This window comes from Rutilus rutilus (genome assembly GCF_951802725.1).
Source record: "Rutilus rutilus genome assembly, chromosome: 14".
Lineage (NCBI taxonomy): Eukaryota > Metazoa > Chordata > Actinopteri > Cypriniformes > Leuciscidae > Rutilus > Rutilus rutilus.
This window is the reverse complement of record NC_140219.1, coordinates 16147666-16163808: the sequence shown is the minus strand read 5'-3', so window position 1 is coordinate 16163808 and position 16143 is coordinate 16147666. Positions and strand designations below refer to the sequence as shown.

At 36.5% G+C, this 16143-nt stretch overlaps 2 protein-coding genes across 2 annotated transcripts; both read left to right on the top strand.

Moving 5' to 3' along the window:
- Nucleotides 1-2849: 2849 nt before the first annotated feature.
- Nucleotides 2850-5431, top strand: LOC311303123 (leukocyte cell-derived chemotaxin-2-like). The gene is made up of 5 exons (XM_084429403.1): nt 2850-2976; nt 3349-3381; nt 3469-3559; nt 4057-4202; nt 4385-5431. The coding sequence occupies exons 1-5, from the start codon at nt 2937-2939 to the stop codon at nt 4549-4551; spliced, it is 477 nt and encodes a 158-aa protein (XP_084285529.1). The 5' UTR covers nt 2850-2936; the 3' UTR covers nt 4552-5431.
- Nucleotides 5432-12583: 7152 nt separating this feature from the next.
- Nucleotides 12584-15882, top strand: LOC311303187 (leukocyte cell-derived chemotaxin-2-like). The gene is made up of 5 exons (XM_084429497.1): nt 12584-12905; nt 13317-13346; nt 13463-13550; nt 14181-14326; nt 14532-15882. The coding sequence occupies exons 1-5, from the start codon at nt 12866-12868 to the stop codon at nt 14696-14698; spliced, it is 471 nt and encodes a 156-aa protein (XP_084285623.1). The 5' UTR covers nt 12584-12865; the 3' UTR covers nt 14699-15882.
- The last annotated feature ends 261 nt before the right edge of the window (nt 15883-16143 follow it).

Genomic DNA, 16143 nt, shown 5'->3' with positions numbered 1-16143 from the left:
AGAAAACCAATGCAACAGATTTACCAAAGCAAAGATAATAATGGACATTAACTAAACAGAGGGCTTGAATACACTGAGAAAATAAACTGAACAAGAAACAGGCCCACAATGCAATCAGTAACCATGACATCAAATAATGAATAAGAACTCAGGCAAACATGAACAGGGAAAACCACACTAAAACACAATGAAACTAAACGTAACCCTTACATACAGTTGGCCAATATTTCAACTATGTAATGAGATAAACACCTTTCTGTGGCGTCTTTGTTTCAACACTAAAATAACGCCATAAAATACTAGCTTACAAATACATAAGGAATAAATATAAATATTTATTCCTTATGTATTGTCTTCCGATTCCGTATCAAGGCAAGGCAAGGCAAGTTTATTTATATAGCACATTTCATACACAATGGCAATTCAAAGTGCTTTACATAGAAGAAATTAAAATAATAAAAAGAAATAAGAATAATTAAAACAGTTTAGAAAAATAAAATAAAATACAGTACAGTACAAACAGTCGGATGAACAGCGGCACAGTGCTCATTCAGTAAAGGCATAGCTGAACAGATGTGTTTTGAGTCTGGATTTGAATGTGACCACTGTAGGAGCACATCTGATCTCTTCTGGAAGCTGGTTCCAGCTGCGGCTGGCATAGTAGCTAAAAGCGGACTCGCCATGCTTAGAGTGAACCCTTGGTATTTCTAGCTGATATGATCCTAATGATCTGAGTGATCTGTTGGGTTTATATTCAGTGAGCATATCTGCAATGTATTGAGGTCCTAGGCCATTGAATGATTTGTATACCAGTAATAATACTTTAAAATCAATCCTAAATCTAACTGGGAGCCAGTGTAAAGACCTGGTGTGATATGTTCATATTTTCTGGTTCTGCTCAGAATCCTGGCGGCAGCGTTCTGTATGAGCTGCAACTGTCTTATGGTCTTTTTGGGAAGGCCAGTGAGGAGTCCATTACAATAATCCACCCTGCTGGTGATGAAAGCATGCACAAGTTTCTCTAAGTCTTGTCTGGAAACAAAGCATCTAATTCTTGCAATATTTTTCAGATGATAGTATGCTGATTTAGTTATTGTTTACTTTTGACATGACTACTGAAACTAAGGTCTGACTCTAGTGTCACACCAAGATTCCTGACTTGATGTTTAGTTGTTTGACCCCTAGAGTGGAGGTGTGCGTTCACCTTGGAAACTTCATCTTTGTTTCCAAACGCAATGACTTCAGTTTTGTCTTTGTTTAATTGAAGAGAGTTTTGACACATCCAACTGTTAACTTCATCAATGCATTGGCACAGGGAGTCAATGGGGCTGTAATCGTTAGGCGAAAGGGCTAAGTAGATCTGTGTGTCGTCTGCATAGCTGTGGTAAGAGATCTGGTTCTTTCTCATTATTTGGCTCAGTGGGAGCATATACAGGTTGAACAGGAGTGGCGAAAGAATTGAGCCTTGAGGGACTCCGCATGTCATGGATGTCCACTCAGACTTATGGTCTCCTATACTCACATAATAACCTCTCCCATCTAAGTATGACCTGAACCATTTTAGGACTATCCCAGAAAGCCCCACCCAGTTTTCAAACCTGTCAAGAAGTATGTTGTGATCGACAGTGTCAAATGCAGCACTGAGGTCGAGTAGTACCAGCACTGATAATTTGCCTGAATCAGTATTTAAGCGAATATCGTTTATTATCTTTATGAGCGCTGTCTCTGTGCTGTGGTGCGGTCGGAAACCAGACTGAAAATTGTCAAAGTATCCATTTGAGCTTAAGAATTTGTTCAGCTGGTTGAAGACAACTTTTTCAATGATCTTGCCTATGAAAGGAAGATTTGAGATTGGTCTATAGTTGCTTAATATGGTCTTATCCAGATTGCTCTTTTTCAGGAGGGGCTTGACAACTGCAGTTTTCAGGAAGTTTGGAAAACTGAGGCATTTACCACTTCTAGAAGATCTGCTTCTAAACTGTTTAACACACTTTTGAAAAAAGATGTGGGAAGTGTGTCAAGGGCGCATGTTGATGTTTTAGGGTGCTGTATGGTTTCTTCCAAAATTTTGCCATCAATTTCTTTGAAATCAGACATAGTATCTACTTTCTCAGGTGGTCTGATCTGTCTGAGACTCTGGTTCCAACATATATGGCTGAATTTTACCGGTTTTGATAGACTTCTGTGGTCTGTACTGAATTCAGTGTGCGGTCAGCCACCTTCTTGCTCGAATTTCACCGGTTGCAACATCGGATGTTTTCAAAACAATTTCTCACATGTAATGGTGGGGATGTGGAAAAGTATTTTAATATGCAAAACTGTTACCCATTCATATCACTGGGCGTTTATTTCCAAGTCTTGAATGTGGCACGGCCATCAGAGTGTTTCAAAGAGAGGGTCAAAAACAAGATAGAAAATATTCTATTACTTCTAAATTAGGATGTTATTTATGTAAAAATCAAATTAGCTTATAACCTCAGAGAAAATTTGAAAAGGCAGTTCATGACCCCTTTAAACATTGATAAAGTCTCAGTATGTACTACATGTGTTCATATACTATAAGTTAGTGGTGAGTCTATTAAATAGATTCTGACTGGTGAACATCCTAATGTATAACCAAAGTATCTCTTTAAAAACTTTTAGAATACATTTGAGCTTTTATCATTTTCATCATCATATTTGCACTGTGGTTGCACAATGTTGGCTTATCTTTGCTGCGACATACATTTATATTTAAAATGGGCTAGTTTTTTGTTCCCATTTTGGCTGTTTTGCAATTTTATTGTGTTTGTAGCATGTGCAAGTGTGTTGAAAGCAAAATTTCCCCATGAGTGCATGACCCCAGTCAAAATATAAAAACTCACAGTTAAATGAGCCAAACAGACTGAGGACGACAGCAGAGAAGAAAGCATCTGAAAACAAACGCTTATAGGATCATGAGACTCTACATCCTTTTCAGTTTTCTGCTTTTGGCTGGTGAGAAATTACAATTTAACTTAAATCATCATTGCCAGCGATTTTTATTCTAAAACTTGTAAATGAGCAAAATAAGAAAACACTAAGTCTAATGCACAAATGAAGCATAATTAATTTTGTTTATGTTCTAAAATCAAAATGAAATATTGGTAAAACAAATTATTCCACATATTCTCGCAAACAAGAATGAGCAACCTATTAAGATTCTGGTTTTACTGTTAACATTTTTTAAAGTTGAAGTTTACTGATGTTTTGTTGTTTGTTGTGAAAAGAGTAAACATGCAAGTTAACATGCAAAGTAAACCTTGCAAAAACAATCCAAAATACAGTAATTATGCAAATTAAAGTCTTAATGTGTGTCTCTTTTTTCAGTGATTTGCAGCTCTCGTGTTGATGCTAGTCGAGGTATGAAATGTAAATGAAGAAAAAGACAAACAGACACATAAGACAGATAGGAAGCATAAAATAACACAAAAACTTTTCATTTCACAGTGACATTTGGCCCCCTCTGCAGTGGTAACCCAAGTAACCGTAAAAGAGGATGTGATAGAAAGTATGGTTGTGGAAAGTATGGGGCCGGCCGGTAATTTCTGTTTTTTTATCATGTTGCTTCTGACTGTCTAACGTATAAAGCTCTATTTCACAAGCAATTTTTTTTCTGACTTTTATTTCCTCATTGCTCTAGTCATTGATGACACATTTAGTAGTGACACATTTTTGTTTGGAGGGTGTGTCAACACATTGATCATTCCTTTGTTTTGAGTGTTTTACCACACAAGTTTGACACAACCCAAAAACTCAACTTTACACAAGATTTTAATTCTGTACCACAGACATGATAATTAAAAAAAAAGAATTTGCCCTCATGTTGTTTACAACCAATATGACATTCTGTCTTTCATAAGAAACAGACTGACCAGACTATTTTTCCATGCAGTGGCATAATGTTTGAATGTACATTTAGATTTTAAAGCTATGTGAGTTTTTTTTTCTTTTTTTAAAATCAACTTTCTACTTAATTTTGGTCACAGGGAGTAAATGATGATAGGACTATTCTTATTATGCGTGTTTGTGCTGCAGTGGGAATCGGAAACATATGGGTCTTGACATTGTGTGTGCTGATGGAGCCACAGTTTATGCTCCATTTGATGTGAAGCTGAATGGCAAAGCTGCACCATACATAAAGAACAATGGTATCAATGATGGCATTAACTTGAGTGGAGAAGGTGTGTACCTTATGTTAAATATTCTAAAGCATGAATAGCAATGTAGCATACATTTATTTCATAGAATAGGTCATATCTATATTGAAAATTAATTTTAGTATATTAGTAAATATAGGACATGTGGAGTAAGATTTTGTACATCAAAAGCATAATCTCACAGTAATCTCATGTCTGTTTGGCAGGTCTCTGCTTCAAGCTGTTCTACGTTAAGCCGGACCGTTACACCGGGACCCTGAAGAAAGGGCAGAAGATCGGAAGTCTGCTCCCAATGCAGAGCGTTTATCCTGGCATCACTTCCCATGTTCACGTTCAAATGTGTGACAAATCAGATCCCACGAAGTACTTCTGATGCTGATGGAGTTGATGACCACATGCGACGGCAACCATCAAACCACTTCAAAATATTTACAGCTTTTTACCTTATTTCTTTATGCTGGTGCCCAGCACTTTGCAATCTAACAATAAAGTTTTGAAGACTCAGATTATGTTCTCAGTGTTACATGTCTAAAAGGCAGGGTAGGCGATTTGTTCCAGAAACATTTTTTGTTTTGCTGGTTAAAAGTCTCTTCACATCCTGATAGCAATCAATAAGTTAAGTGGTCTTAAAGTATTTATATGCATAAATAAGGCTTAGGACCATAAAATGTTTGTCCAATCATTGCATTTGGTCCGAATGCAACGGTACATCAGGATGACTAAATGATGCTAGAATTTTATTTTTGAATTTTCTGAATTTTAGGGTAAACTAACTCTTTAATTACACATTTAGCTGAAGTCTATTTTGCACAGTTTGTCGTTGCAGAAAACCACACAGAGAGAGACAGAAAACCGTGTGCAGCATTTGCTATTTGAGCATGTGTCAAATTGAGTGCAAGATGTAGCCAAAGGATGTGGCCAAAATGTCGTTGTTCATTGTCACATCTAGTCATCAAGTCAAGCAAATATATTTTAATGTAATTTTTCTTATTACCACCCATCATATAAATTACCTGTGATTCAGTTAAGTACATGTACTGTAACACATGTACATAATCATATAGTATTTATTTCAGGTATGTTTTCTGTTGAATTTAGACCATTGAATCTCAGTACGCTTGATGGTACTGAGTGAAGTTAATTTGGCCTGCTTTCTTTTAAGTTTCCATTTTCCCCATGCATTATCCCAGTCTATGATTTATCCCAGTGTCCTGATATGCTGCTGAATAATCTGAATAAACTTACCAATGTCACTCATATTCACATTATTTACATTCTGCATTATAAGAATATTTTACAGTATTAGACCTTTCAGTGCATACAATCTATATTATCATATTACTTTCTTGAGATTTTTCATATTTAGTTTTTAAAGAGGTTCTTGTTATTTTTAAACTATTTGATTTATTATTTTACAATAAAGAATTGTAAATTTACAGTGCTACAAAATATTATTTTTTCAAAGAGTTTATTTTAAAATGTATGCATTTGCAATATTATATTAAATGAATCAAGTAGAAAAAAATACAATATAAAATAAAAATGGTAACAATACCCATTACAAATTAATATATTTGAATAGTGTAAATTTTGAGTCGTGCCACAAAGCACATGGGGGCACTCCATTTACAACTGCTTGTCCCCACAAAAAAAACACACAACATTTTTTTTTTTTAGCTGATCAGACTGCAACGTCTCACATTTCAACTTATCCATTAGCTTCTTTAGTGGTATATTACAGCCTTTAGACATTCTCCAACAACTTTTACTGCAATGTATAATTGTCAGAATGAGAGTCGAAGATCCAATTGCAAGCAAGCAGTTTATTGACAAGCGGGTTGAACTGATGGAAACACTCAAAACACCACGCTTAGCAGGTGGGCGACCTGGAAGCAGATATACAGGAGAGGATGAGTGATATGAATGGTCCTTGAGCGGATGTCAACGGTAACTGGAAGAAGAGGACTCCAATGATCTCCAGAAGTCTGGGAACACAGACGAGATCTAGGAATTATCTCCGCAAGGAAACCAGGCACCGACACCATGCAATAATCACTCCTGCTAGATATAGGCAGCTAACAAACAGAATTAACTAGCTGCAGCTGCGGGCTGATTAAGTGATCAGCTGGTTTCTAAGCAACACACACACAGATCCCACACCCACAAACATATCAACAGATACACAAAAACCAGACACTGTGACAATAATGACATTCCTAATAAAACTGTATTTGGTCCACTTGGTTTCCCACATTCAGTGATTCAGAAGTGTTGTGATTTTATAATTTATTAAATTAAGAACAACACAAAGGCAGTCTTTATTTGCTTTTTGCATACACTCATTACTACACTGGAATTTCCCCACTAGCATGCATACTGTCAAGGGTTTTATATTTTCTTTAAACACTGATAAAGACTCAGAGTGGGGAAGCCTATTAAATAGACTTTGATTGGTGTACATGATAATGTATGACCATTTACTGACACCAGATTATCTCTTTAAACTCTGTTTCTGTACGGCACGTGGTGTTCGGATCCCAGCACTTCTGTCTAGCTTGGTTTTCGGTTCAGTGCTGTGGTTTATACATTCATGGTCCATGGTTCGTCTTTCATTGTGAGTATGCTTTAATGTTGTTGTGTTACAGTATGTGTAGCACGTAGTTCGTGTTTATCATCGGCCGAATGCTTTCATGTTGTCATGTTTTGTGTGGACATGCAGTCTGTGAGAGCTCTCATTGGCTTCCTGCTCTTTATCAAGTTTTGTGTGAACACGTGACTTTAGTTATATTTGTATGCATGTGCCACATGTTCTCCCGTCTATTAACTCTACCCTGCCCATCTTGTTATCTGTTTAGTGGGTTATTTTCCCCACATAGGGCCTGTTCCATAAAGAGTGCTGAGAAAAGTAGGGATTAAAGTCCAACACCTGACATGAATTAACCTAAATAATATGTCTGGCCTGAAGCAGTTCCATAAAGGTTATTTGAAGTTCACAAAATCTACTAATTTGAACCAGGTTGAGTCATTATAGTTGTGTGTGCACACTATCCTAAAGCATTCTTATTTTACATAATTTTATAAAATACAAATAAGCTTTCCAGATCTTTAGGGTTTTAACAATGTTTTTCATGCTTGTTCAATGAACCATAAACAATTATTGCACATGCAGATGTGGCCAGAGCAATAAACTGCAATGTTCGTAATGTAAGACAGCTGATCGTCCGTGCAGTGCCAAATCACGTGTAGCCATATGTCAAGTCACCTTTATTTATAGCGCTTTATACAATACAGATTGTTTCAAAGCAGCTTTAAATGTGAATAATGTGCATATGAGAAACATTGGGAAGTTTATTCAGATTATTCAGCAGCATATCAGGACACTGGGATAAATCATAGACTGGGATAATGCATGGGGAAAATGGAAATTTAAAAGAAAAGTCTGTGTAGGGGAATTACGGTTAAGCCACATAAAGAGACCAATATGCTCAATGAAGACCAGGGCCTGTTTCAGAAAGGAGGTTAAGTGAAAACTCTGAGTATGTTAACCCTGAAATGAGGGAAAATAATCTTAATGCAAACTGAAACTTTCTTATTTTTTGTAAAATAAGAAAAATGCACTTAAATATCGTTTTTCCCCCCAGGAAAGACTAAATACCTTATTTTTTCTTATGTAGAAAATGCATCTTGATTTAAGAATCTTTAGATATTTTGACTGGAAACAACAAGACAAAAATGCTAAGAAGTAAGCATCATTTGCAGTGCAGTACATTCATTTATTGTGCATATTTCTATATAACATGGGGATGCAGAGCACATCAGTAAGGCCGCTGTATGCAGAGCGGGAAGGAATGTGTGCCTCGCTCTCACGTTCTTTCTTCGAATTTTTGTGTTGTTTCCTGGACACAAACCCGTGAGAGCCATCAAAGAAGAGATTCACAGGATTTGTGAAATCAGTGGTGTAGAAATCGGTTTAAATGAGGAAACATTGGAAGAACTATGTAGTTATTCAACCCGAACCTCCATCGCAAGGACAATTTGAGCAGGACCTTTCTCAGTTATATACTACTCAGTTTGAGGTACATTATGAGATGTTGCAACTGTAATTCCTCACCATCAGCATTAAAAAGTGTGTTCATCAACAAACCGATGTGTATATTTCTAATTTATTGCGGTGCACATGCGGGAACTGTATCGATAATGGTGCATAACTTACATTAGCCAAGCACTAATGTGAATGACTGATGTAACATAAACGTTTGTAAAACAAATCTTGCTTCATCCTTAATCTTTACTCAAAGTATAGTGAGAACGACAGACAATCTGCATCAATAGACACAGTTTAAAGTAATAGTGGCCCACAGGTAGCCTAGAAATCTAGACGCACCCTAGCGGCAGCAAAATGTATTTTGCAGCCAGGGCAGTCTAGCAACTCTCCATAGACATTCGAGCTGCAAAAACCTAAATTGGGTCAGGCCAATCACGTCGTGTATAGAGTATGCGGGGCGGGCTTAACATATGACGACAGAGTTGCGACGGTTCCCTGGCTGCTACTTGAAAACAAAGAATGACGGCTGCTCATCGGCTTTGGCCGCGACTCTGGAGGATTTGAAGTTTTTCTTTGAGAAAAGAGCAAAGAACGGCACTTAAAGGGTTAGTTCACCCAAAAATGAAAATTCTGTCAGTAATTACTCACCCTCATGTTGTTCCAACCATGTAAGTCTTTCGTTCATCTTCGGAACACAAATTAATATATTTTTGATGAAATCTGACAGAATTTTGTACAGTGGCACTACATTAAGTTTATCATGCGACGAGAATACTTTTTGTGCGCAAAAACAAACAAAAATAACGACTTTATTCCACTTTTCATTTCCTTCTCTCTGGGCCTCGTAGTGTTTTTGCGCTGCGCTTCTGTGTTGCACGTCATCACGCAACACACACATGACTGGCGTCGGCCAATAGTGAGCCTACGTGGTGACGTGTAACACAGACGCGCTGCGCAAAAACACTACGCAAACCAACTAGACATCCAGAGAGAAGGAAATGAATAGTGGAATAAAGTCGTTATTTTTGTTTGTTTTTGCGCACAAAAAGTATTCTCGTCGCTTGATATACTTAAGATTGAGCCACTGGAGTCACTTGGACTATATTAACGATCTCTTTAATAACTTTTCTGGGCCAGCAAGTTTCGGTCACACTGGAAGCCTATGGAGGAGTGAAACATGGCTCAGATTTCATCAAAAATATCTTAATTTGTGTTCCGAAGATGAACGAAGGTCTTACGCGGTTGGCACAACATGAGGGTGAGTAATTACTGACAGAATTTAAATTTTTGGGTGAACTAACCCTTTAAGTCATTCTTAAAAAAAGGAAGATGTGTTCGTAGTTTTGCCGGCCAGATATGGCAAAAGTTGAATCTATCAACTAGCTCCGCTGGTGGGAAAACGCTCTGGTTGGTTGAAGCGCTGTCCTATTGCGTGCAGAGGGAATTTGAAAGACAGCCATTTATCCCGCCCCTCGGATTGAGCGTGTCTATGGTGAGTTGCCAGACCAAACATCTTGATGTAGGTCTGGCTTGCCAGGCTAGCCCACAGGTGATTAGACCTACACAATATAAAACACAAAACTACCCGTTTAATACATCTATAATTATTCATACGTACAGGTTGTGATTCCGAGGAGCAAGCTGGTCCAAATAAACTGGGTACTGACCCATCTTTCAAAAGCAAGAATCCTGCGTTGAGTCGTAAAATGACATTTGAGGGCTGGTCAAGTTGTACGCGGGCATTATGCAAATGTGTCTTCTAGTGACGTAGAACCGCAAAGCAGTCGGATTCGAAACACAAACGACTTAATATCCCCTTAATACCTTCTTAAAGAAATTTAAAGAATATATTAACACAAACTGTTTTTTTTTGTTTTGTAAACAGCACCCAGAGACTAAAGTGCATTTATTTTGGCTTTGCCATTACTTTGGCTTTGCCAAATTATTGTGGAAAGACTGTTCCCGAATTGTTATTGAGAACACTGATAATGATTAGGTTTGACTGGGTAAATGTTTTGTTTGGAATTGTTAATTGGAAAAAAGAATGCAATTACACAAAAATAAAATATTCTTACTTAATCTTCTTTTTTTTGTTAACAAAATTTTATATATATAAATGTAAATTTTCTGGTCAGAAACCACTTTTCTATGTTTTGCTTACTGAAGTACAACATTACTTTGGGACTATCTCTGACTCGTGTAACAAGAAGGCTTTAAAAACAATTAAAATATGTAGCCTAAATCTTTTAATTGATATGTAATCTTTCCTGATTAGTTATATACCCCTGTCTTGTGTCTTTTTTCCCCTTTCGTTTATTTGTTCTACATTGTGATAAAAAAATAAAATGACATAAAACACAAACGACTAGTAAAGGCGGTTCAGAGTCGATTCTTTCTTTTGGGAGACAATAACTTTATTTATCGTGCACTTTGCAGAACGTTTACATTCACAAACAGATATATTACACAATGTATTAAAGGGAATATTCAAAAACCACAATAGGGGCACTTTAAAGCTTAACCTGATTGAATCATGTTTTTATAGCCTACTTAATTTTTAGTTGCTGCCACGTGTTTTTTGTTTTGTTTGTTTTTTTGCCCTTGGGATACCATGAAAATGAATATTAGTTTAATAACTTAACGCTTGCCAGTTTTTACCTCTGATATTTTAACAGTGATTAAGAATTAAACTTGCGTATTGACTCGGAAGTATACGGACGTCTTTTTGTCGGGTGCTGTTGCCATTTGTGAATCGTAATTTCAGGGCTCTTCTTCTTCTTCTTCTTCTTCTTCTTCTTCTTGAGTTTTTTGGCGGTTGGCACACAACGAAATGGTGCATTACTGCCACCAACTGGTATGGAGTGTGGATCTGAATGTCTTAATTACTTTATTTTAAATTTAAAAAAAAAAAATAAAGTCTCAAATCGTCTCAATCACATCGATTATTCTAAGATAATGAAAAACAATTCCATAGCATTTATCTTTTGAGTTTTTCCTAAGAATTTCTACTAAATCAAAACTTATTCTCTCCTTTTTAAGATTTTGGATCATTTCCTTCCTTTTTCCCTCATATTTTTTACAATGTATTATAACATGTTCTATTGTTTCCTGTTTCTCACAATATTCACATCTGCCGGTGTTATGTTTACCTATTTTAAATAAATTACTGTTTAACCCTGTGTGCCCAAATCTAAGTCTCGATATAATTGTCTCTTCTCTCCTTCTCCTTCCTGCACATCTCATTTCTCCCACTCTCCTCTGAATTTTGTAAAACCACCGTCCTTTCCTCTCTTCCTCCCATTGTTTTTGCCACCTTTCCTTCAACCTCTGTTTAATAATGCTTTTCATTTCCATCTTACTGATGTTAACTGTAACTTCAACATACTCTCTTTTTGTGGCCTCCTTTGCAGCCTTGTCTGCCATTTCATTTCCTATGACTCCAATATGTGCTGGTACCCACAAAAATATAACTTCAATGCCCATCATTTGAATTCTATATAATACTTGTTGTATTTCTATTAAAATATCGGCTCTGCTGTTTGAATGACTGTTCTGTAAACTGACTAATGATGAAGTTGAATCTGAACATATTATAACCCTCAATGGTCTTATTTCCTCTATCCACTGTACTGCTAACAGAATTGCTAACATTTCTCCTGTGTATACTGATACATTATCACTTATTCTCTTTGTTATTGAAATTTCAGGGCTCCATTGATCATGGCTTTTTCATAGTCGTGGTGTATGCGAGTCAGCCTACTCAGAGTTGATTGAACTAACTCAAATCAGCTGTTCTGAAAACTAAAACTCAGAGTTTCCCATGTCAGGGTAAATCAACTCGGAGTTCAAGTTTTAACTCAGTTGGTTGAACCTCCTTATTGAAACGGGCCCCAGGAGTCAAAGTTGAAGTTCAATCAGTTGACAGAGAGTTTCCACACTTAAGATGATCCAGCCTCAAACTAACTCGAAACAGTAATACTTATAGTCATGTGGATAAGTGGGTTTATTTGATCAGACCCCAAGTTACATTGGCCAAATGTTCTTGTGTAGTCGTGCTGTGGAGCATGGCTCGTGTTTACCATTGGCTGTGTGCTTTCATGCTTTTGTGTTATGTGGAGCATGCGGCACGTGTTTATCATCGGCCTTGTGCTTCTTTATTGTCATGTTTTTTGCATTCTGTGAGAGCTCTGGCTGTTATCACGTTCTCACATGTATTGTCTCAACCCTGCCCTTCTTATCTGATTATTATTCATTCTTATTATCTGATTGTTATCTGATTATTGGTTCATTTGCCCTACTTTCTCTCCATTTATACCCTTTCATTCCCTATATATTCTCCATGTTCTCAGTCCATTGCCAGTTCGTCGTTGTGACTCGTCCTGTGTGAACCTCTTTAGGTCATCCCATAATTTCAAGTCCTGTCCTGCCGTGTCCAGGCCGCTCTCGCCAGCCGTGCCGGTTAATCCTGCATTTTCTCCTCGGGTATAGTTTTTGTTTGTTTTTTGTTTTATTTTATCAATTACAAAAGCAAATAATACTTTGCATTTGAGTCCTCTCTACATCCTTACCCACAAACCTGACACAAACAGACTGAGGACGACAGCAGAGAAGAAAGCATCTGAAAACAAACGCTTATAGGATCATGAAACTCTACATCCTTTTAAGTTTTCTGCTTTTGGCTGGTGAGAAATTACAATTTAACTTAAAGCATCACTGCCTGCATTTTTATTCTAAAACTTAACTTGAAAATGCTGCTTATGAGTAAGAAAGCTATTGCACATGATAGAAGTCTATTTGCACAAATGAAGCATCATTCATTTTGAAAATGTTTATATTTTAAAATGTACATTACTCTGTTTAAGGCTAAATTAAATACAGGTTTAAAAGAAAAATAAATATTCATGTTTCACATATTATAGTAAACGAAAATTAGTATTAAGATGAAGTTTTATTGTTACCATTTTTAAATAATTCACTGATGTTTTGTGGTGTCATTAAAGACATTGTGAAAAGAGAAAACATTGCAAAAACATTCCAAAAAAAGGAAATACAGTAATTATGCAAATTCAAGTTTTAATGTGTCTCTTTTTCAGTGATTTGCAGCTCTTCTGTTGATGCTCAAGGTATGCAATGTTAATGAAGAAAAAGACAAACATACAGACAAATATAAAGACAGACAGGAAGCATAAAGTAACACAGAGATGAGTTGAGATGAGAAAATTATGTTTCTATTTCACAGCGAAATTTGGCCGCCTCTGCAGTAGTCACCCAAGTAACAGAATAAGAGGATGTGATAGACATGGCTGTGGACATTATGGAGCCAAACGGTAAATTCTGTTTTTGATCATGTTTCTTCTGATTGTCTGTATATAAATCTCTGTTTCACAAGCAAATTTTGTTTTATCTGACTTATCTCCTCATAGCTCTTCCCAGAAGTCGTTGACGCACATTTAGCAAATAACACATTTGTAATGGAGGTGTGCTGTAACATATTGATATCATTCTTTTGTTTTGAGTGTGTTCCCACACAAATTTGACACAACCCAACATTACAAAATATCTTTATTCTGCATCATACACTCTTAGAAAAAAAGATAAATGGAGTTCTATATACAGTATAGAAAGGTTCTTTATTCAATTTGAATTAGACACCATTCTAATACAATAAAACAAATAAAATTCATCACCATAACATGCTGTACGACCTTCTTTCTATTTTTGATACTGATCAGACTGCTTTTTTCCATTCAATGGAAAATTTGGAAATGAATGTGTACTAATACTATTATTCACTACAATTGTCACACGACAAACAATAACAAAAAAAGTTTGATGTAACTGATGTCAGATCTTGATTTATTGCATCATGTTTAAATGCATATTAAGATTTGAGAGCTAGGGAAAGACAAATAACTTTCTACTTAATTTTGATCACATTATGTGCGTTTGTGCTGCAGTGGGAATCGGAAACATATGGGTCTTGACATTGCGTGTGCTGATGGAGCCATAGTTTATGCTCCATTTGATGTGAAGCTGAATGGCAGATCTAGGCCATACGGAAATAACAATGCTATCGATGATGGCATTAACTTGAGCGGGCAAGGTGTGTACCTAATGTTAAATATTCTAAAGCATGAATAGCAACGTTGCAAAATTTTCTTTTAGAGAGATGTTTGTGGAAAAAACAGTCCTTTCTTGATAAAATACTACAACTACTACTACTACTACTACTACTACTACTAATATAGGAATAAGATTTCGTACAATAAAAGCATAATCTTATATCTCCCACATCATCTGTTTGGCAGGTCTCTGCTTAAAGCTGTTCTACGTAAAGCCGGACCGTTACACCGGGTTCCTGAAGAAAGGGCAGAGGATCGGACATATGCTCCCAATGCAGAGAGTTTATCGTGGCATCACTTCCCATGTTCATGTTCAAATGTGTGGCTTATCAAATCCCACCAAGTACTTCTGATGCCGATGGACTTGATGACCACATGCAACGGCAATCATCAAACCTCTTCAAAATATTCGGCCATCTCTGAAAAGTAATACAGGGACCTGTTACTAATTAAATTCTAAGTTAAAATGATAATTTATTGATTTAATTAAACTTTTAAGTTGTAAACATTATTTTTTGAGTTCTGTTGGACATGATAATGTTGATCTATGCCTTAATATTGTGTGTACTTTAAACTCAGATTTCTGCGTTAATTGATTGACTGTTAATTTTTTTGTTGTTGTTGTTGAGCCAACGCTTTTTTTTTTTTTGTGTATATCAGCTTTATTTCTTAATGCTGGTGCCCAGCACTTTGCGATCTAACAATACAGATTTAAAGACTATTATGTTCTCAATGTTACAGTACATGTCTTAAATTGTGCCATCATAGCATATAAATCATCCTTTTTTTAGACTTTTCAAAGAAATACAAAACATTGTCTGCTAATTGCACTGAAGTTATAGACACTGATAATTAGTAAGTGAAGTAAAAACAATCAAACGACATACAAATCTCTAGAGTGGCTGTGTGCTCTAATAAATATTCATGCAGCCGACCTGCTTTTATTTTTTATGTTGTTTTGTGTGGTGCTTTGACCTCTAATCTCGGCTCTTTGTAGCAACCATTAATTACACGTTTAGCTGTAGCAAAGCCCCTTTCAAGAAAAGTCTGTTCACTCAGTGACCAGATTTGCAACGCCTCCGGGCAGCTATTTCAGGCATCCAAGACCAAGTCCTATCTATTTAAATTGGGGAATCCTGAAATCTAAAAAAACTGCTTGCCGAATTCACAATTAATGAAAATATTTCAAATCAGCCACAAAAGGAGAAAGAAAGAGAAAAAATGTCCTGCTCACACTCGCCCATAAAATGGCAGTAAATAGTGACCAGCTGTTGTGATGTCAGTCTGTGTTCCCCAGTCTTTTCATTTTCAGCAGTTCCCTGTCATGTCTATTAGTCTCCCCAGGTGTTTCAGATTAACCACGCCCCCTTGTTATCTTGTTTAGCTTGTTTGCCCTTGTATTTAAGCCCTGTGTTTTAGTTCAATCATTGTGAGTTCTTGGTTCTGTTAAATGCTTTTGTTGGTTGTCCTGTTCCTGAGTTCTGTTCCCTTATCTGTGTTTGTAAAGTCTAGAGTCTAGTGAATAAAGTATGCTGCATTTGGATCCTGCTTCCTCCTTGTCTCAACCACAGCGTGACACCAGCATTAAGCTTTTTAAAAAAGGCTGAAAAGTATCACAGAATGATCCCATGCTATACACGTGTCGTATATTCCAAGTGTTCCGGGGGTATACGATATGAAATTTAACACATTATTTAAAGAAAATCCTGACCTTGGCCGTTTGTCTTGCAGTGCACGGCACACAAGTTTTCAGAAGTCAATATTAACAAAAACAGGACACAAAATACAATCCATGTAC

Coding starts and splice junctions, on each gene's coding strand:
- LOC311303123 (XM_084429403.1), top strand. CDS start 2,937: ATGAGACTCTACATCCTTTTCAGTTTTCTGCTTTTGGCTG. Junction 2,977..3,348: donor CAGTTTTCTGCTTTTGGCTG/GTGAGAAATTAC, acceptor CTCTTTTTTCAG/TGATTTGCAGCTCTCGTGTT. Junction 4,203..4,384: donor CATTAACTTGAGTGGAGAAG/GTGTGTACCTTA, acceptor TCTGTTTGGCAG/GTCTCTGCTTCAAGCTGTTC.
- LOC311303187 (XM_084429497.1), top strand. CDS start 12,866: ATGAAACTCTACATCCTTTTAAGTTTTCTGCTTTTGGCTG. Junction 12,906..13,316: donor AAGTTTTCTGCTTTTGGCTG/GTGAGAAATTAC, acceptor TCTCTTTTTCAG/TGATTTGCAGCTCTTCTGTT. Junction 13,347..13,462: donor CTCTTCTGTTGATGCTCAAG/GTATGCAATGTT, acceptor TCTATTTCACAG/CGAAATTTGGCCGCCTCTGC.